The following is a 22610-nucleotide window of genomic DNA, read 5'->3' as shown; positions in this document are numbered from 1 at the left end:
CTCCAGACCGCTTCAGGACCTCAGACTGGGCCGAAGGTTCACCTTCCAACAGGACAACGACCCCAAACACACAGCCAAGACAGTGCAGAGGAGTGGCTTCATTATAAGTCTCTGAATGTCCTTGAGTAGCCCAGCCAGAGCCCGGACTTGAACCTGATTGAACATCTCTGGAGAGATCTGAAAATAGCTGTGCAGCAACACTCCCCATCCAACCTGACAGAGGTTGAGAGGATCTGCAGAGAAGAATGGGAGAAACTCCCCAAATACAGGTGTGCCAAGCTTGTGGCATCATACCCAAGAAGACTACCTGGCTGTATTCGCTGCCAAAGGTGCTTCAACAAAGTACTGAGTAAAGGGTCTGAATACTTGTGTAAATATGATATTTCAGTTTTTGATATTTTATAAATGTGCAAACATTTAAATAAAATAAAAAGGTTTTTCTTTGTCATTATGGGGTATTGTGTGTAGATTGATGGGGGGGGGAACTATTTAATACATTTTAGAATAAGGCTTTAATGTAACAAACATTTTGAAATAGTCAAGGGGTCTGAATACTTTTCAAAGGCACGGTATGTGTGAAAGATCAAACATCAGGACTTCGGAGTGGAAATACATTGTGACCATAATCAATTCTGAACAACCTATGTGTCATAGAAACTGTTACAAAGCCCAACAGTGATTATAAAACACCTCTATAAGAGTAAAATATCTTAAAGGTTAGATATTTTATAGCTATACAAAAATACTGTATGTTAACAAGCCAAAAAGGGACAAGACTGCCATCACTTTTGTCTGTGTAGTCAACAACATTTGCTGGGGGGCTACCCTGGCAAATTATCGACCTTTAAAGACTGATCTCAGTTTATAATGGCGGCTCTGGCCGCTGTAGCATGACACCGTGACTTCACTGCAATGCATGACCTTTTCAGTAATATCAGCAGCTCATGTTGCCTGGGGATATTTCCATTTGATCCAGGCCTGAGACATTTTGTGATCACCCTCTGTTCTAGCTGGCCAATCAGCTAGAGCAGGGTACCCCAACTGAATTTTGCCCACTGGTGATTTTATTTTGTTCCCCAATTATTCTGAGCAAAACATTATATTAATACATTTTTCTTGTGAATTTTCATTGTTGGCCACAAGACATAATCATTTCAAACCTTGCTTACATTTGTATATGATCACATACGTGGAAATACTTGGGAACAGTTTTCCTCAATTAAAATCACTTGGATTTCCTTGTGTTTTTACCACGCATGTGATCATATACAAATGTAAGCAAGGTTTGAAATGATTATGTCTTGTGTCCAACAATGAAAATGTCTATCTATTTGGGCTCCAATTGCAGTCAATTTGCAGTCTACAAATGATTTGTAATTATGTTCCGGCCCCCTGACCATCCGTTCAAGAAAAATCAGCCCACGGCTGAATCTAGATCATGATCCCTGAGCTAGAGGCTGATAAAACATACTATTGTTAAACTATAGTCTTATACTATATCAAAAAGTGTCTTTAACGTTTGTCACAACATTATGCGTGGTAGATTTTTATCAGTTAGTAATTTGTCTTGTGACTGTGGATGAAAATGGCTTACCTCAAAATGAGTACAGGTGTGATTTTGTGTGTCAGTATTTAGAATCATATTAATTAGAACAGAGCGAAAGAAAGAAAGAAAGAAGAAAAGAGAGATAAGATAGAAATAAAGACCAGCACATAGTTTATTCATCTGATTTTATGGGAACCATAACGCACCATACCCAGACATACACACACCGCAAACACATAAATCACTTCAAACATCCTTTCAGGTATCATCACAGTGAAGAGTTGTTAAAACTCAGTCTAATTTCTGTCTATCTAGATTTGTGGCTAGATAAATTGTGAAACTGTGTAGGTTTTAACTTGCATGAACTACCATCTGATAGCAGCAACAGTAGACTACTGTAAAAGGATTACCACAGCACACCACTATTCTAAAATGTGAGGACTGGCAATTCTCAGAGCACAAATGACAACATTTTGCATTAGGCAGTCATATGAACATACTTTATCTTGTAGCTACTGTCCTTACCCAAGGAACCTGTGTTTACCTTACAATCTACTGCTTCACCAGTTTCAGTCTCCCAGCCCAATCTAGAACATACATACATTCCGATTCCAAACAGCCGACAGTCACACTTCTCAACAATTCTTTGGATTTCCATGTTTTATACACAAAATCATACTCAAACCCTTTAAGAACAAAATTAGGCCTTAGTTTTGCATGGCTATGTTTTAACGAACTCAAACAGTTTTTTGACTAACTCTTGGCATGGAACACTGGAAATCCAATTAACTTCTCGCTACTTTTAACGAACAAGATCCCTTCTCTTTTTTGTAAACAAACAAAAATATACACACTTCCACAGGCACACATTTAAAATAAAACACCAGGAACCAATTGTGCACATAATACAACATTGTTTGGTAACATGAAAAGGCACTTAAAAAGGGGTTAAGTCACTTCACACGTTTTTAAAGTAGGAACCCCTCAAAACACCTCAGAAACAGAGGGAGACAAGGAATAGTCCCATGAAGAGGAAGGTGCTGGGTTCATGAAGCCCGACGACGAGACCAATGGCCACACTCAGGAATATGATGGATGGGATCAGTGTCCTGTCCAGGGTCGGTTCAGCCTGGGGGCTTAGGGGCTTGGTGATCTGAGCCTCTGATGATCTGCTTGATAGACCTGTTTCTGAGGAAACCTGGAAAGTCTCCTCCTCTTCGTCAGCCGAAGTAGCGTCTTCCTCATTTGAACTGCTAGTACCATCTTGGGTCATGGTCATGGATGACTCTGAGATGTTCTCTGTGACTGCAAATGATACGGTTTTGCACTGAACTCCCAGAGGTGTCTGGCTCTCCAACCCAGGAGTGGTGTGTTCCCTAGCAGTGATTTCATCCTGCTGCTTAGAGTTGCCTGAGTCCTCAGAGAGCACAGCTGCCAGCTCGCTCAGGCCGGCTGCCACCCCTCGCTTGAAGCGCTGGTGAGACACAGGGTGGGATGTCTGTGAGATGTCATTGGGCAGCTCAGCAGTGTGGCTGGCCAGACTCTGGGTCATTCTATCCTCTCCTGTGGGCCCAAGGTGTGTCACGGTCACCATGGGAGGGTGCCACGGACAGATGGCTACTACATCTACACCTACTTCGCCACCTGCCTGGAAGCTCTCTAGCTTGGGCCCAACAGCCTCTAGCATCAGGACTCCATCTTCTCTGGCCATGCCGTCATCCATTGATGTCAGCTGCATATCATCAGACTCTTCAGGGAGAGATGGGGAGGCCTCAGAGAAAACCTTTATCTGGGATTTGCTACCCTCTTCAGCTCTGCTGAGCTTACAGTGGGTGGAATCTGAGGGATGTTCTAGGCGACTTGAGGAGCTGGTGCTTGTCTCCTGAATTCTGAAGGACTTCTCGTTTTCCTCCTTCCCATCTTTCTCTGCTTCCTGCCTTGGATCCTCCTCCACCTTTGACCCATGCTCCGGCACCTCGATCTCCACCTCCTCAACATCCTCCTCCTCCTCCACCAACTTCCCCACCACTACATTTGGTGTTGCAGAAAGCACACTCTGATATAAAACATCTTCCAGTGAAGAAGACATGTTGGCTTGGATCTCCGTGTGAGGTGGGTCAAGTTCGGAGTGTGGTTCTGTGTGTTCCAGAGTGAAGGCTCCTCCCTCCTCCTCCACCTCCTCAACATCCTCCTCCTCCTCCACCAACTTCCCCACCACTACATTTGGTGTTGCAGAAAGCACACTCTGATATAAAACATCTTCCAGTGAAGAAGACATGTTGGCTTGGATCTCCGTGTGAGGTGGGTCAAGTTCGGAGTGTGGTTCTGTGTGTTCCAGAGTCAAGGCTCCTCCCTCCTCCTCCTCCTCTTTTTCCTCCTCATCAACATCTGAGGCTTCAGTTTTGCTGCTGTGGAGTGGTGTTGGAGACGAGCTCCGAGGTGTGGAAGAACTACTATCTTTGGGCTCTTCCTGGGATGTTCCTCTTCCCTTTTCCTCATTCTTGTCATCTGATGCTTCAGCAATGCTGACATGAGGTGGTGTTAGAATGTGCAGGTGTGTAGAGGGACTACTATCCTCCTCCTTCTCTTTCTCACCATCTAAGACTTCATCCATATTGCTGAGGAGAGGTGGAGGAACATGCATAGGTGTGGGGTGACTACTATCTTTGGGCTCCACCTGGAAGGTTCCTCCCTTTTCCTCCTTCTTGCCATCTGATGCTTCAGCAATGCTGATGTGGAGTGGTGGTGGAACATGTTCTTCTAATTCAGAGTCCAGTTTGGGTATTTCACAATCCAGTTTTAGTAATTCACAGTCCAGTTCCTGTGAAGGCTCTGGTTCAGTTGTCAGTTGGTTGGCTTCAGATGCTACAGGTTTGGATAGTACTTCATTGGCTTGTGTTGTGGATGTGGAAAACACATGAGGTGATTGTTTACCCAGGGATACAGTGGCACTGGACAGTGTTCCATCTGCTAATGGAAGGTCTAGGTTGGCTGGGAGAGGAGAACTGGGTATGTCATCGGTAGTCTGTAGGAATAACACAAAAATAAAGAAATAACAGTGACCACCATGGGAGCTTTTGGGTAGAATGGTTGCAGATCTGTTTGTTCTGTACAGCCAACTGCTAAGGTCGTTGTTTGACATGACAAATAATCTAAGAGTTAGCTATACAGCACAAATACTGTAGATCTGGTACCAGGCTAGCTTTGAGGCACAGGGACGAGTCACAAATTGTGTTGAGGAACAGAGGAAAAGCAACTCAATGCATACTGAACGTTTGGAATCCATGCTGATGTTATAAAACATTGTGGAGGACATATCATAAAAAGTCAAATGTATGTTTACATGACCCATGCATTTATGTAGGAGACAAAATACGCTGACAGCAATCAACAACCAATAATTATCTATCAATCTTAAATCCAAAATAATTGTGTTTATCTGTTCATCCAAAATAAATGGTACCAAATTAACAATTACACTTACCCTCAATGGAAGACTGTAAAACTCTCTCCCCCCCAAAAACTACTAATGTTCTTAAAGACATTAAAATATGGCAATTGTTCATTAGAAGGACAGTGGATGATAAGGATGAAACATGACATATATGGCTTCTAAAGAAACACGCACACACATATACAGGCTGTATAGATAAAACCATATGGACGTCATATGTTTTAGATTGAGTAAACACTTACATGACACTTGTTGAAACATCCATACCAAGACGATGGATCATTTGCTAATTCAAATTTCTAAGGCATGATACCCTTAGATTTATATTCTTTAGAAGAATATCAGTAAATATATTGTATGTAGGCTACGGTGGAGGCTGCTGAGGGGAGGACGGACATTGGAACAGAGTCTTTTGGCTGGAATGGAGTGAATGGAATGATATCAAACACACAAAAACAATGTGTTTGATACCATTCCATCAATACCATTCCAGCCATTATTATCAGCTGTCATCCACTCAGCAGCCTCCACTGGTAGGCTACTGATATACTACAATAGAATGGCTACTGTTACAGAAAGATCGTCTGTCATGACTGAGCCATTTGTGTTATTGAGAAATAGGTGGCAAATGATGAAACACTCAAACTCTGATGCAAAATCATGCACACATGGTGAATAAGAACTAGGGTTTAAAAATTTCCCGGTATTTTACAAATGTTCCATCCCGAGAATAAATCACTTTTCTCCCAGGTAACCTGGTATTTCCCACCAAATCTGGAAGTGTCATTAAAAGCATTATAAAGCATATATAGTTGAAGTCGGAAGTTTAAATACATTTACATTGGAGTCATTAAAACTAGTTTTTCAACCACTCCACACATTTCTTGTTAACAAACTCTAGTTTTGGCAAGTCGGTTAGGATATCTACTTTGTGCATGACACAAGTCATTTTTCCAACAATTGTTTACAGAGAGATTATTTCACTTATAATTTACTGTATCACAATTCCAGTGGGTCAGAAGTTTACATACACTAAGTTGACTGTGCCTTTAAACAGTTTGGAAAATTCCAGAAAATGATGTCATGGCGTTTGAAGCTACTGATAGGCAAATTGACATCATTTGAGTCAATTGGAGGTATACCTGTGGATGTATTTCAAGGCCTACCTTCAAACTCAGTGCCTCTTTGCTTGACATCATGGGAAAATCAAAAGAAATCAGCCAAGACCTCAAAAAAACTATTGTAGACCTCTACAAGTCTGGTTCATCCTTGGGAGCAATTTCCAAACACCTGAAGGTACCACGTTCATCTGTACAAACAATAGTACACAAGTATAAACACCATGGGACCATGCAGCTGTCATACTGCTCAGGAAGGAGATGGGTTCTGTCTCCTAGAGATGAACATACTTTGGTGCGAAAAGTGCAAATCAATCCCAGAACAACAGCAAAGGACCTTGTGAAGATGCTGGAGGAAACAGGTACAAAAGTATCTATATCCACAGTAAAACGAGTCCTATATCGACATAACCTGAAAGGCCGCTCAGCAAGGAAGAAGCCACTGCTCCAAAACAGCCATAGAAAAAGCCAGACTACAGTTTGCAACTGCACATGGGGACAAAAATCGTACTTTTGGAGAAATGTCCTCTGGTCTGATGAAACAAAAATGGAACTGTTTGGCCATAATGACCATTGTTATGTTTGTACGAAAAAGGGGGAGGCTTGCAAGTCGAAGAACACTATCCCAACCATGAAGCACGGGGGTGGCAGCATCATAATGTGGGGGTGCTTTGCTGCAGGAGGGACTGGTGCACTTCACAAAATAGATGGCCTCATGAGGATGGAAAATTATGTGGATATACTGAAGCAACATCAAGACATCAGTCAGTAGGTTAAAGCTTGGTCGCAAATGGGTCTTCCAAATGGACAATGACCCCAATCATACTTCCAAAGTTGTGGCAAAATGGCTTAAGGACAACAAAGTCAAGGTATTGGAGTGGCCATCACAAAGCCCTGACATCAATGCTATAGAAAATGTGTGGGCAGAACTGAAAAAGTGTGTGCGAGCAAGGAGGCCTACAAACCTGACTCAGTTACACCAGCTCTGTCAGGAGGAATGGGCCAAAATTCACCCAACTTATTGTGGGAAGCTTGTGGAAGGCTACCCGAAATGTTTGACAATTTAAAGGCAATGCTACCAAAAACTAATTGAGTGTATGTAAACTTCTGACCCACTGGGAATGTGATGAAAGAAATAAAAGCTGAAATAAATCATTCTCTCTACTATTATTCTGACATTTCACATTCTTAAAATAAAGTGGTGCTCCTAACTGACCTAAAACGGGGAATTTTTACTTGGATTAAATGTCAGGAATTGTGAAAAACTGAGTTTGAATGTATTTGTCAACTTCCGACTTCAACTGTAAATATGTCTGGATTTGATTAGAGCTTTCATCAGCTTTGAAAATTAAAACCTGATGCTACCTGACCCTGATGAGCCATATACTAACGACATTTAATGAGCCCGACATTAACGACATTTAATGGGCCCGACATTAACGACATTTAATGAGCCTGACATTAACGGCATTTAATGAGCTCCACATTAACGACATTTAATGAGCCCGAGCCCAAAATATCCCAAATGATTGTGCCATTATCCAATACATATATGATATTGGCTACTGCACATTACCTGCGACAGAAAAACATAAAAGCCCATAGATGTAGCTAGCTATATGCGCTCTTGGGTAAATAAATTAAACTAGCTCCAGTAGGCTAGTCTTTTTGAGTGTGAACTGCATTACTGTACCTTATTATACTGTATTATATGGACTGGAATTACGCACATCATTCAAACCATGATAAAGCAGAAGACAACATGTGATTCTGGTGGAGCATATTCGGCCTACAAAGTTAGAAGTATAGACTAGCGAATTTGATTTTAATTTAGAAATATAATAGGGCCTATTTGTATAATTAGTAAGCTGACATATATATATACCTTTCATAGCATTCCCCCTAATGTTATTAGCCTACCTCCTTTTTCTCTCTGTTGTTGCTTCATTCCTTCCTCGCTTTCAACAGTTAAATTCAATACATTTCGATGTCCTTATTTTCATCATTCTAATGACATCCTTGAAAAATATAGGACTAGAATTAGACGCAGAAGGCTTTCACTTCTCTTCACGAAGATTGAATGGTTTTGGGTCTGAATAAATAATTGACATAGCCTTCCAACCATCACACGTTCGCTTTTCTTTCAAACTACCCGTTCTATTGGCTGCTGTATTTAACGTTCAGCAAAAAAGAGCTTGCGTCCCTCTTGGAATAGTCTATTGGTATAAGAAATGCAAAAACAAATGTAGTGGCAAGAAACAGTATGTGAACCCTTTGGAATTACCTGGACTTCTGCACGAATTGGTCATAACATTTGATCTTCATCTAAGTCACAACAATAGACAAACACAGTCTGCTTAATAACACACAAACAATTATACATTTCCATGTCTTTATTGAACACACCGTGTAAACATTCACAGTGCAGGGTGGGGAAAGTATGTGAACCCTTGGTTTTAATAACTGGTTGACCCTACTTTGGCAACAATAACCTCAACCAAACGTTTTCTGTAGTTGCAGATCAGACCTGCACAACGGTCAGGAGGAATTTTGGAACATTCCTCTTTACAAAACTATTTCAGTTCAGCAATATTCTTGGGATGTCTGGTGTCAACCGCTCTCTTGAGGTCATGCCACGGCTTCTCAATCTGGTTGAGGTCAGGACTCTGACTGGGCCACTCCAGAAGGCGTATTTTCTTCTGTTGAAGCCATTCTGTTGTTGATTTACTTCTGTGTTTTGGATTGTTGTCCTGTTGCATCACCCAACTTCTGTTGAGCTCCAATTAGCGGACAGAAATCCTTGCATTCTCCTGCAAAATGTCTTGATAAACTTGGGAATACATTTTTCCGAGGATGATAGCAAGCTGTCCAGGCCCTGAGGCAACAAAGCAGCCCCAAACCATGACGCTCCCTCCACCATACTTTACAGTTGGAATGAGGTTTTGATGTTGGTGTGCTGTGCGTTTTTTCTCCACACATAGTGTTGTGTTCCTTCCAAACAACTCAGCTGTAGTTTCATCTGTCCACAGAATATTTTGCCAGTAGCGCTGTGGAACATCCAGATGCTCTTTTGCGAACTTCAGAGGTGCAGCAATGTTTTTTTTGGACAGCAGTGGCTTCTTCCGTGGTGCCCTCCCATGAACACCATTCTTGTTTAGTGTTTTACGAATCGTAGACTCATCAACAGAGATGTTAGCATGTTCCAGAGATTTCTGTAAGTCTTTAGCTGACACTAAGATTCTTCTTAACCTCATTGAGCATTCTGCGCTGTGCTCTTGCAGTCATCTTTGCAGGACGGCCACTCCTAGGGAGAGTAGCAACAGTGCTGAACTTTCTCCATTTATAGACAATTTGTCTTACCGTGGACTGATGAACATCAAGGCTTTTAGAGATACTTTGGTAACCCTTTCCAGCTTTATGCAAGTCAACCATTTTTAGTCTTGGGTCTTCTGAGATCTCTTTTGTTGAGGCATGGTTCACATCAGGCAATGCTTCTTGTGAATAGCAAACTCAATTTTTGTGAGTGTTTTTTATCGTGCAGGGCACCTCTAACCAACATCTCCAATCTCGTCTCAATGATTGTACTCCAGGTTGGCTGACTCCTGACTCCAATTAGCTTTTAGAGAAGTCATTAGCCTAGGGGTTTACATACTTTTTCCAACCTACACTGTGAATGTTTAAACTATGTATTCAATATAGACAAGAAAAATACAATAATTTGTGTGTTATTAGTTTAAGCAGACTGTGTTTGTCTGTTGTTGTGAGTTAGATGAAGATCCGATCTAATTTTATAACCAATTTATGCAGCAATCCAGATAATTCCAAAGGGTTCACATACTGTTTCATGCCACTGTATGTCCAACAAGCTATTCTAGTCTAGCTTTTCCTGCATTGGACTCCAAGAGCTAAGGAGCGTTTTTTAAGGAAAGGCCAGCGAGGCACAGGTGCTTGCATATTGCGCAGAGACAGAGGCTATAAATTAGACACTTCTCATGAATAACCCATCATTATTTAGCTAAATATAATACAAATACTGCATTGAATGTGTTACCTAAAAGAGGTAGGCTAGGAAATCTATATATAGGGTATATATCAATATAGAACATAATTATCTATTTGGATGCAATATGAGTGGAGTTGATGGAGAGCGAGAAAGACTGCGAGAGACTGCTCCCTCGTGCACTGATTTAAAGCAACAATATTCAAGTGAAAGGCTGTTTTAAATTCTGGAGCTGCAATTAAAAACATAATCATCTTTACAATTAAAAAACAATGCCAGATGTAGATGGGTAAATTAGACACGGATTCTGTCTTTATATTAGTGTAAAATAGGCTATACTGCAGCAAATGTAGGCCTACCTATCACAATAAATAAAGTTACCAAGATGAGTTGACCCTGAGCGTTGATTCATCATGCAGAGGCCGTAGCCAGATTTAGGCATTGCATTTCATTTAACAGTTCCATTTCATGCCATGCTGTTGCTATAAATACATTCTTATAATTTGTCTGTAATACCAACATGTTTCAAGCAGACCACCATAGTCCCTGTGCCCAAGAACACTAAGGTAACTTGCCTAAATGACGACTGACCAGTAGCACATCTGTAGCCATGAAACGCTTTGAAAGGCTGGTCATGGCTCACATCAACGCCATTATTCCAGAAACTCTAGACCCACTCCAATTTGCATACCACACCAACAGATCCACAGATGATGCAACCTCTATTGCACTCCACACTGCCCATTCCCACCTGGACAAAAGGAACACCTATGTGAGAATGCTATTCATTGACTACAGCACAGCATTCAACACCATAGTGCCCTCAAAGCTCATCACTAAGCTAAGGACTAAACACCTCCCTCTGCAACTGGATCCTGGACTTCCTGACGGGCCACCCCCAGGTGGTAAGGGTAGGTAACAACACATCCGCCACGCTGATCCTCAACACGGGGGACCCTCAGGGGTGTGTGCTCAGTCCCCTCCTGTACTCTCTGTTCACTCATGAATGCACGGCCAGGCACGACTCCAACACCATCATCAAGTTTGCTGATGACACAACAGTGGTAGGCCTGGTCACTGACAACGATAGGGAGGAGGTGAGAGACCTGACCGTGTGTTGCAAGGACAACAACCTCTCCCTCAATGTGATCAAGACAAAGGAGATGATTGTGGACTACTGGAAAAGGAGGCCCGAACACGCCCCCATTCACATCGATGGGGCTGTAGTGGAACAGGATGAGAGCTTCAAGTTCCTTGGAGTCTACATCAACAACAAACTAACATGGTCCAAGCACAACAAGAAAGTCGTGAAGAGGGCATGATAAAACCTATTCCCACACAGGAGACTGAAAAGATTTGGCATGTGTCCTCAGATCCTCAAAAGGTTTTACAGCTGCACCATCGAGAGCATCCGGACGGGTTGCATCACTGCCTGGTGTGGCAACTGCTCAGCCTCCGACCGCAAGGCACTACAGAGGGTAGTGCGAACAGCCCAGTACATCACCGGGGCCAAGCTTCCTACCATCCAGGACCTCTATACCAGGCAGTGTCAGAGGAAGGCCCTAAAAAATGTCAGAGACTCCAGCCAGCCTACACATAGACGGTTCTCTCTACTACAGCATGGCAAGCACTACCCCCAAGCCTTAAGACTCCTGAACAGCTAATCAAATGGCTACCCAGACTGCATTGTTGGTTAAGGGCTTGTAAGTAAGCATTTCACTGTAAGATCTACACCTGTTGTATTCAGCGCATGTGACAAATACAATTTGATTTGATTTGATTATAATTTACCAGTTTCTCACAGTTATTTATCCCAGTTATTTATCCTGGGAAAAGGCAGTGGTTTTGAGTGGTAAATTCCAGTAAATCTTGGTAACCAGGTTGCCACTATTCAACCCTAATAAGAACTGAAAGACAAATGATACAAGTAGTAAAAACAGCTCATGCAGTTTGTGGCCATCAAGCGTGCACGTTACCTAAATTGTGGCTGAAGCTTCAATGAGCTGTGAAATGAATTGTCATTGGAGAAAAAAAGTATTAGTTTGAAAATTATTGCACTTTATTAGTCAATTCACCCATATTTAGGAACAGAACATATTCTAATATAATTATTTTATGCCCTAATGAACGAAAAATCTAATATGGGCTGAAACCTAAGGTCTAATGAATTTGCAGTTTCGCTGAAAATCATGCATTGATGTCAATAGGAGATTTATGTGAAAGTTTTAGCTGGAAGTACAGTTCTCAAGTTAGGATTCAGCCATAATTGAATAAAATAACATAGTCTAGTCATAGTTATTTAACCTGAAACTTTAAACTGTAACACTAACCAACACACTCTGGGATTCAATAATGAGATAGCTAAACATGCATGAGATTGAATGCATAGAAATTACAGTGAAGTTTATGATTTCAGCCGATCTGCTGAGTGGAAGGCATTAACTACAGATTCATACATCCATGGCTCTGCTAGCCATAGCTCTGCTATTCATTCATATCCATATTGCGATTCTATTCAATTAGCTGATGAAATAGGCATGCACATATTTATGACCATTCTTACAAATCATTTTTGCAGTTCTGTTATACTGTATCTACCGGTTTACACTTCATATTAAGTTGCTGTAACTGTACGGTAACCCTGTTATTATACTAGCATCAACATTGTACTAACATGTTATCACAACAATGCCTCTGATGGTGTGTGCCCCATTAAATCCTCATCCTGACAATGACAAACTGTTCCAAACACGTATGAGGCCTAAGATGTGCATATCCAATGGAACTTTTCCAGGTGCTGAATTGACTGAACAGTTCAAGAAAACTGAATTCCTTTAACTGTACACAAAGTGCTCCTCTACACTTTTACAACCCGAGTGTGTCATCCCTAAATGTACCAAGATTAAATGTACAACATAGAGAATGTAGTATAAATATATGAATACAAGTTCAAAGATAACTGGTAAGAAATACTGATGAGTTATTCCACCGTTACCTCTATGTCAAGCTCTGGTTGAAGAATGACTGGACACTGAGGACTGGGCTTCAACATGTCTGGCACTGGCTTAGTCACCGGTTCATCTTCAAAAACAAAGGTCAACAGTTAATCACACTACCCATTATTCTAAATGTACACTTTCATATAAAACTCTGTACGTACATTGTATGCATTGGACTGGCCTGAGAGGAAACAGTATGATTGAAACAGTGAATATAGCGAGAGTCAAAATAAGGATAGAAAAATGTCTCCTTACTCTCTCTCTTTTGTTTCATCCTTTTACAACTTTGTAATAACTCTGTGTGATACTCATATGCAGCACTCCTGCTTTACCTTCACCCTTCTCTGGGAACTGTGCAAAGTAGTCAGAATCCTCCATACTGAAAACAAAGACATAACATGACTGTTAACCAATGGCACTGCAATGAAGACACTCATGATCCTATTGTAAATATACATTTGATCAGCATGATCTTATGTTACTGTTTTTTAGAACACGAGACATACAGTGCATTCGGAAAGTGTTCAGACCCCTTCCCTTAATCAACATTTTGATACGTTACAGACTTATTTTTCCTCATCAATCTACACACAATGCCCCATAATGACAAAGTAAAACCTGTTTTTTAAAAACTTTTTGCAAATGTGTCAACAATAAAAACCAGAATACCTTATTTACATAAGTATTCAGACCCTCAGGTGCACCCTGTTTCCATTGATCATCCTTGAGATGTTTCTACAACTTGATCGGAGTCCACCTGTAGTAGATTCAATTGATTGGACATTATTTGGAAAGGCACACACCTGTCTACATAAGGTCCTACAGTTGACAGTGCATGTCAGAGTAGAAACCAAGCCATGAGGTCGGAATTGTCTGTAGAGCTCAGAGAAAGGATTGTATCAAGTCACAGATCTGGGGAGGCTACCAAAAAATGTCTGCAGCATTGAAGGTCCCCAAGAACACAGTGGCCTTCATAATTCTTAAATGGAAGAAGTTTGGAAGAAGGGCCTTGGTCATGGAGGTGACCAAGAACCTGATGGTCACTCTGACAGGGTTCCAGCGTTCTACTGTGGAGATGGGAGAAGATTCTAGAAGGACAATCATCTCTGCAGCACTCAGAACTTTACGGTGGAGTGGCCAGACGGAAGTCACTCCTCAGTAAAAGGCATATGACAGCCATATGACAAACTTGGAGTTTGCCAAAATTTACTCTCAGACCATGAGAAACAAGATTCTCTGGTCTGATGAAACCAAGATTGAACTCTTTGGCCTGAAGGCCAAGTGTCACGTCTGGAGGAAACCTGGCACCGTCCCTACGGTGAAGCATGGTCGTGGCAGCATCATTCCGTGGGGGTGTTTTTCAGTGGCAAGGACTGGGAGACTAGTCAGGATTGAAGGAAAGATGAACAGAGCAAAGTACAGAGAAATCCTTGATGAAAACCTCATCTTCCAACAGGACAATGCAGGGGTGGCTTTGGGACAAGGCCCTGAATGTCCTTGAGTGGCCCAGCCAGAGCCTGGACTTGAACCCGATCGCACATCTCTGGAGAGACCTGAAAATAGCTGTACAGCGACACTCCCCATCCAACCTGACAGAGCTTGAGAGGATCTGCAGAGAAGAATGGGAGAAACTCCCACAATACATGTGTGCCAAGCTTGTAGCGTCATACCCAAGAAGATTTGAGGCTATAATCACTGCCAATGGTGCTTCAACAAAGTACTGAGTAAAGGGTCTGAATACTTACGTAAATGTGATTTTTGTATTTATTTATCCATTTGTAAAAATGTCTAAAGAAATGTTTTTGCTTTGTCATCATCGGGTATTGTATGTAGATTGATGAGGGAAAAACAATTGAATCAATTTAAGAATAAGGCTGAAATGTAACAAAATGTGGAAAAATGTCTTAATATTTTACAAATGCACTGTAGGCCTACAGAAAGCATGGTTCTCACAGAGCCTTACTCTCACATCTCACACATTAGTGGAGTGGAGTGTTGGTCACTACTTGTTGAGTAATAGCCTACAAGATGGAAGCCATGATAATCTTGTACTATAGCACAAGACATATACCTCATGATCACTCTTGGAAATGCGAGTGGATACGCCTTCCTCCTGATCTTCGCGTTTTCCCTTTACCTACCATTCACTTGTCATTTCTCTGAAGAGTTTGGGGTGTTAATTAAGACCTAGACAACCAGGTGAGGGGAGTTCCTTACTAATTAGGGACTTTAATTGATCAATCAAGTACAAAGATGAAGCGAAAACTCACAGACACTTGGCCCTCTGTGGAATGAGTTTGACATGAGTTAGAGGATCGCGGCTAGAAGGGATGCAGTTCATGTCAAAGTGACGTCAAAAGTTGCTTGTTCGAGTCGCATCTGGGAGAACTTTCACATTTTAGTTAACCCTAACCTAATTCTCCAAACCTGCCACGTAAATTCTCCTAACCTGCTACCCCTTTTTCTCCCCAGTTTCGTGGTATCCAATTGGTAGTTACAATCTCGTCTCATCGCTGCAACTGCCGTATGGACTCGGGAGAGGCGAAGGTCGAGAGCCGTGCGTCCTCCGAAAAACAACCCAATCAAGCCACACAGCTTCTTGACACAATGCCCACTTAACCCGGAAGCCAGCAGCACCAATGTGTCGGAGGAAACACTGTACACGGTGCGACTGTGTTAGCGTGCACTGCGCCCGGCCCACCACAGGAGTCGCTAGTGCGCGATGGGACAAGGACATCCCTGCCAGACAAACCCTACCCTTAACCCGGACGACACTCGGCCAATTGTGCGCCGTCCCATGGGTTTCCCGGTCACGGCCGGATGCGACAGAGCCTGGACTCTTACCCAGAATCTGTAGTGGCACAGCTAGCACTGCGATGGAGGGCCTTAGACCACTGTGCTACTCGGGAGGCCCTCGAAAAGTCACTTCTGAAATTAGCTTCATCATTTAGTCAAAATCAATTTAGAGACATTGGCAGAAAACCTGATATTAGCAAGAGTCTCCAGTGTCAGGGGGTAGTGAAATAAGATATCGCATATAACAAATTGTGACAAAACAACTGGCAGAGGCAGTGGAAAATAACAGCCACAAGTGTATTGGTAACTGATGCTGTGGCCTAATGACCTTGATAAAGCAAGCTATTTTGGAGATTCTCTTCATGACTAGCGTCCTGTATATCAAGCTGCCTAAAGCTACAGAAATAGGAGATAGAATCCTGCCCTATAGCTGTTGCTCAGACAAGGCTACTTACTTACTTCCCTAACATCCCGCATAGAATGGCAGATTTCACTCAAAAGGTTTCCATTTAGTTAACTACAGAACCCATTTTTTAATAGGGGGGTTTTCCGTGCCCCCCACCAAACACCCTTTTTCGATGCCCCACTTCTTTGTCCCACCTTTTCTCCTCTCAAGGCTGCATACAGTAGTAATGAAGACCCATGTGACTGGATCCATCTATGTCCTATATCCCAGGAATCCAGTCTTTTTAAGGGTTTTCAGGGGGAGATGACCCCCAAACCCCCTGACTACTCACACGTAGGATCACAAGTTTCATCATGTGTTCCATGCTTGTGAGTGTGAGATGCCAAACAATAACTCAGTAGCCTATGTTCCCATCCTTCTCAATGGCAAACCGCCATTGCAGACAGATGCCAAGTGTTGAGAGGCAGTGGAAAACTACAGAAATCTAGATACACTGTTTTTATATTATGCCTTGGGGTTTAATGATGGGGTGATGTTTTCCATTGATCACATGGTGGCAGTTGATGCATACACTGTGATGCACAATTGACTGCCAAATACGAGTGCGACAACCATCATTTTAAGAATAGAGGTGTGAATTAGACAATTGGTCATTTATGAGAGAAGGACACTTTCTATCTATCCATCTAGCCTATCTATCAGGCTACACTGAAAATGAAACGATCCTGTCAATGAAAAGGAGAGCCCTGCAGACGATCAGATTGCTTTGGAGGAATAAGGCCAAAAAGAGCAATAAGGGGAGGAGTCAGGTAGAGCCTCAGAGATGACCTATTCCATTGAAACCGGATTGGGTTGATGTCAACTGGTTTTCCATTGAAAGGTCAGGGGTAAGTGTCAGAGAACGGCGGGGCTGAAAGTGACACCTGCCTTGTACAAGCTATTTCAATCCCCCTCACAGCTCATACACCCCTGGATTGCTGGCATTCTGAGAGTGTGTGTGTGCATGTGTCTGCCATCTCCGCCCCCCTTCAATGTACTGGAGACTGGATCACAAAATATAACCTGGTTGAAATATTATGAGATTGTCCCACAAAAACCACTGATGCAAACCAATCTGATTTTGTGTAACTGCACTGGTTGGGTAGGCCAATTATATTGCAATGTAAGTCACTGTCTGCAACCAACCACTCTGTTAAAATGAGGTGCTTTGTAACCCCAAAACTAGTGATAACTGAGCAGCCACTCACTCAAAGGAGGACAAACCTTAAAGGGATATTTCAGGATTCTGGCAATGAAGCCCTTTATCTACTTTCCCACAGTCAGATGAGTATGTGGATACCATTTTTGTCTCTGCGTGCAGCGTTAGTGCAATTGTAAACTAGCATTAGCGCAATGACTGGAGGTCTATGGTAACTGCTAGCATGCTAGTACACACATAGACTTCCAGTCAATGTGTCTAATGCTAGTTAGCATTGACTCACAAAACTACCTCTGTAGTATTGTAGATGAAGGGCTTTATTGACAAAATCCCGAAGTATCCCTTTACCTTTGCAGGTGTATTGAGACACATCATCCTGAGATGTTTTGAAACATGACATGGGGTGTGTTGTAACTTCACTTAATCAAGTGTTGTGCAACACCTTGCCAGGACCGGGAGCACTACCAGAAAAGGTTGAAAACACTGTGTTGATATTTCAAAATCTGTTAAGTTCAGAAATAGATCCCTTCTCTTTTGGTGCCACTTCCTCTCTCTAAAGCTTCAAAACAATATTATGATGTTTCACATCCTGTCTAGCGCAGAATTAGATACCTTCTTCGGGAGCATTTTAGCTGATGAATGTATCTGATCATTTGCCAGTTTATCCCATTTTCGCAGGCACTGCTGAGCACAGTGCTCAATCCACCAGCAGTAGCTGGAGGTTTTAAAGCAAGGATTGCAGGATACTGTATTTGCCTCCACCATTAAAAGTTGGAAATGTGGGAATGGGACGTCTCATTATTGATCATCATTTTGCCTGATGGTTTTGATATCATTTAATCATGATCCATTACACCTCATGACAAAAAAAGCTGCTTAATACTAATATATAAGTATACTTTTCTTTCTTCAAACGTGCATACAACATTGTGTAAAATAATCATAAAGTAAAAATAAAAAAATATTACTCACAATCCAAGATTTGGCAAGATAGGAAATGCAAGGAGATTAAAACCAGACGTCTAATTAGTTCAATCACTAAATGTTCTCTATCTTCGTTTATCCTCATAAATAAATCTACTTACATTTTGAGAAAGATATTAAGTTGGATGATTTATTTGGTAAAATGAAATTAAGAAATCATTGAAATTAGTTGAATTAATTAATATTAAAGACATGCTCCGGAACTTTGGCGATAAATAAATATTTTTTAACCTCCCGCTTTGGGCTGGATGTGTCAATGTGTAGTTCATACATGCACAATCTCTGAGCAGAATCACTGTGTACCTCAATTAGTTTGGAAGCTATGTTTTTTCTGGAAGCTGTTCTGCGCCATTTTCCCTCACGTGCGCCAGACCCCTAGCAATTGAAGTTCTAGCCAATGAGGTTCAGCCGCTCGCCATTTCAGTGACAGCTAGCAAGATGCACACACAGCAGAGTGAGCGAGAGAGCAGTGACGTGGTGCACATATCTGTTCATATATGACGTAGTACGCAATTCTCGGGGCCACTTTTGGCTCGTGAGCAGTACTTTCAGACCTACTGGCTAAAAAGTATACAAAAGTACTGGAGAATCTCTTTACGTACACGTTGGTGGGTTTACATTCAAACACCCTCCAAACAACAGCTCTCAGGAAAGATGCACTTCTTTTCATGGTTTCATCACACAATCATGGTGTTTTGAGTATTTCTATTTTTACAGTGCACTAGAACAAGTGTTCCTGGAAGAAGTGGTCCTGAGACCATTCACCCTGACTTCCTCACAACCCCTTAGACAACTTTCCTCACTGTAGTAGCGACCACAGTAGTCCCTCAAAACTATTATCAAATGTGATTCATGTGAAAGTGTAATAGCAGATTGTGTTATAATCTTATTATAGGCTTGCTATTATCTTCCATTCCTTTCCATGTTTGCATTCCTTAGGCTTAGGCTATAGGCCTACTGTACATAGCCTACCGTAAGTAGGCCTATGTCTATTTTGTTTGACGTCAACAGATTGATAGGATGCTTGGATGATGATCAAGGGAATTTACCTGTAACTGCTTTCAGTTTTCAGGATACTTGTAAGGTCTGGCATATCAAAATGGCTAGCTTGTGCTACATCGTCTTCGTAGGACACGAGAAGAGTTACCGCGTAATTCAATTGCGAGTTGTTCGCCCAGTAATCACCATCTGAAGTTTCGTAACGGACAACAAACTCAATGCGAGCCCCATGGTGAAGATACGGTGGGCAGAAGGAGAGCTTGAAGGAAAATTTATCAGTCTCACCGTCGCCCTGGACATAATCTGCTGGACAATCAAAGTAGGTGCTCCAGCTGTCCATAGTTGATCGAATGCACACAGTTTTGTTAAATGAAATATTAAGCACTCGGATAAACACGATAAATGCCAAGGGCTCGTCTTCAATAGGTGACACACTCTCCACCTCTACTTTATTAATGTGCACTGCTTTCGTCAGGGCAGCCGCAGTGGGAATGGTCCACTCCGGGTTTATGCGGTAGGTCGGTTCACGGATTTTCGGTCGGTATTTTGTCTCCTCTTCTTCCCACCTGGCATCATCCTCATCATCCGAATCAAATTGGACGAATTCCTTAACATCGGTTAGGTCTCTACCTGTTGTATCGGCAAACGACACTCTCCTGCTGGGAATTGCATCTTTGATTTTCAGATACTCTGCGGTCTCATCATAGATGGACCGTCCGCGTTTCCTTGGGATAGGAGAGCACCTGGGGATGAGACGCACGTTTGTCTCCTCGCTGTCTTCGTATTCTTCATCCGAATTACACTGGCCTTCGTCATAACACCGTCCTTCTCCGGATGACCCCTCTTTCTTCACCTTGGTGAAAAGACCCTCCTGGGATGGTATGGTTAAAAAAGACATTTTCTCGGCTATTCACCCTTCGAGTCGACTGTAAACAGCACCGGTCAGAGGATAGAATCCAATAGAATCAAGTGGTATGGGTTTGTACAGCTTTAACCCAGCGTTACTAACAGAACTGCCACTTATCCTGAGTTTCAGAACGTGTTGTACAGCATGACGGCAATGGAGCACTGAGGAGCATGTGCTAGTCTCTATAATACCAACATTTGTGGCTCGTACAGGGTAGTCCTCCTTGTTTAGAAGACCTTAGCTGGAACTTTAGTTAGGTCTTATTCCCAGAGGAATAACCGTCTAATTTTAGCTGTGTATTGCCTGCTCCAAATTTGCTATTGAAGTTGGTACAACCCTGGACTGGCGACTCCACCCTCTGTTTCGGTTTGCCGAGACCGTACACGCCCACCTCCAGGCTACTACACGCTGTTCGGAAACTTTAATATTCATAAATCATATTAGACGGAAATCAACCACGCCTAAACAGTGCAAAAGGATATTATGGTCAATCCTATGTTTTCTTCTGTATTATTTTTATTATTGGGCTATGTAATATGCCATAACAAATTACAACAGTATTGTACATCAATGTTAGATTTGTTTTTAAGTTCCTTTACATTACCTGAAGGGTTTCCCTTCTGATCGAACCACAGGATGTTTTTTGTTGTTGTATTATGATTTTTCAGTCCTTTACTCTCTGTGAATGGAATATTCCCATGATGTCACATCATGTTCTTTTTTATTATGTAACGTCACATTGTGTCACAATGGGCTACAGTGTATTTAAAGGGCTCTTGGGATGCCTATCATAATGTGATGCTTCCTCAAATAGCCATATTTTTCATTACATCGTTGTATTTAAACATACGACAATAAGCACATAACCTACGGTAGGCTATAGGTTACAATATAATATGTAGGGAATTATAATTTAATAATTCTACAGGAATTGTTATTTGATCATTCTTTTGTTGCTGAGAATTTTCTTGAAATGCAGATGAGCTTTGTGATTGACATACATGAACTGAAAACCCATGCTAACACATGGTTATAACAGTATTGCATTTTTCATGTAGCCTACTTTTGGCCAGCTTATAGCCTAACCACCGATCAAGTAACATTATGGACTAAACGTTCAAATCCTGTTACAGCAGGATTATTTTGCTGTGACAATATAGGTCCAATTAAGATTCCCTTCACCAGTACACCACCGCCACCAGCCTGTACCAGGCAGGAGGGGTCCATGGACTCATGCTGCTTACGCCAAATCCTGACTCTGCCATCAGCAGGACACAACAGGAACCGAGATTCGACAGACTAGGCAATGTTTTTCCACTTCTCAATTGTCCAGTGTTGTTGAGCGCGTTCCCACTGTAGCTGCTTCTTCTAGTCGTCTGCTGCAATAGCCCATTCAGGACAAGGATTGATGAGTTGTGCGTTCCAAGATGCCGTTCTGCAGATCATTGTTGTACTGCGCCGTCATTTGTCTGTTGTTGGCCCACCTGTTAGCTTGCACCATTCTTGCCATTCTCCTTCGACCTCATCAACGAGCTGTTTTCGCCCACAGGACTGCCGTTGACTGGATGTTTTTTGTTTGTCAAACCATTCTCAGTAAACCCTCGACACTGTCGTGTGTGAAAGGCCAGGAGGGCTGCCATTTCTGAGATACTGGATCCGGCGCCTGACACTGACAATCATACCACGCTCAATGTCACTTAGGTCACTCATTTTGCCCCTTCTAACATTCAATCAAATAGTAACTGAATGCCTCGATGCCTGTCTGCCTGCTTGGCCACATGACTCACTGTAGGAGCAAACCATTTCCGTGAATGGTGTACCTGGGATGGGATGGTGTACCTGATAAAAGCACCGGTGTGTGTAGGTTGTATGACATGTTTGATCTAAATAATCATAGCTAGGCCTATATGGATAATCAAGCATATTGTAGACCTTCCTAGTACAAAATAATATACTGTCTTGTGCTCAGTTATTGATGGTAAATGAATGGTGTGGTTATCATTCTCATACTCCATAGACTCCTTGTTTTGGATCATTACTCCATCTGATCCACTAGGTGGCATAAGTAATGCTGCCATTCACCTTTGTGTCTCTGTTATGATCCAATAATAGTTGCCTGGCTATCCATCCACATTGCTCTGCCACCTGAGCAACTGAATGCAATTCAGGTTGAATCGTCAGGCAAAAATAATAGGCCTATTTC

At 42.0% G+C, this 22610-nt stretch overlaps 1 protein-coding gene across 3 annotated transcripts; it reads right to left on the bottom strand.

The window, feature by feature from the left end:
- Positions 1–1694: 1694 nt before the first annotated feature.
- Positions 1695–20734, bottom strand: LOC112216178 (mediator of DNA damage checkpoint protein 1). Of its 3 annotated transcripts, XM_042299527.1 has the most exons (5): positions 19551–20734; positions 13450–13496; positions 13114–13199; positions 3723–4571; positions 1695–3533 (listed from the first exon to the last, which is right to left on the bottom strand). In XM_042299527.1, the coding sequence occupies exons 1-5, from the start codon at positions 20396–20398 to the stop codon at positions 2541–2543; spliced, it is 2823 nt and encodes a 940-aa protein (XP_042155461.1). In that variant the 5' UTR covers positions 20399–20734; the 3' UTR covers positions 1695–2540. The 3 variants fall into 3 exon arrangements, with proteins under 3 accessions (XP_042155461.1, XP_024231744.2, XP_042155462.1); XM_024375976.2 differs by having other exon boundaries at positions 1695–4571; XM_042299528.1 differs by lacking the exon at positions 19551–20734 and having other exon boundaries at positions 1695–4571; positions 13373–13467.
- Between the last annotated feature and the right edge of the window lie 1876 nt (positions 20735–22610).

Source organism: Oncorhynchus tshawytscha, linkage group LG16, assembly GCF_018296145.1.
Source record: "Oncorhynchus tshawytscha isolate Ot180627B linkage group LG16, Otsh_v2.0, whole genome shotgun sequence".
Classification (NCBI taxonomy): domain Eukaryota; kingdom Metazoa; phylum Chordata; class Actinopteri; order Salmoniformes; family Salmonidae; genus Oncorhynchus; species Oncorhynchus tshawytscha.
The sequence above is the reverse complement of the archived record's forward strand: the minus strand, read 5'-3'. Positions and strand labels throughout refer to the sequence as shown.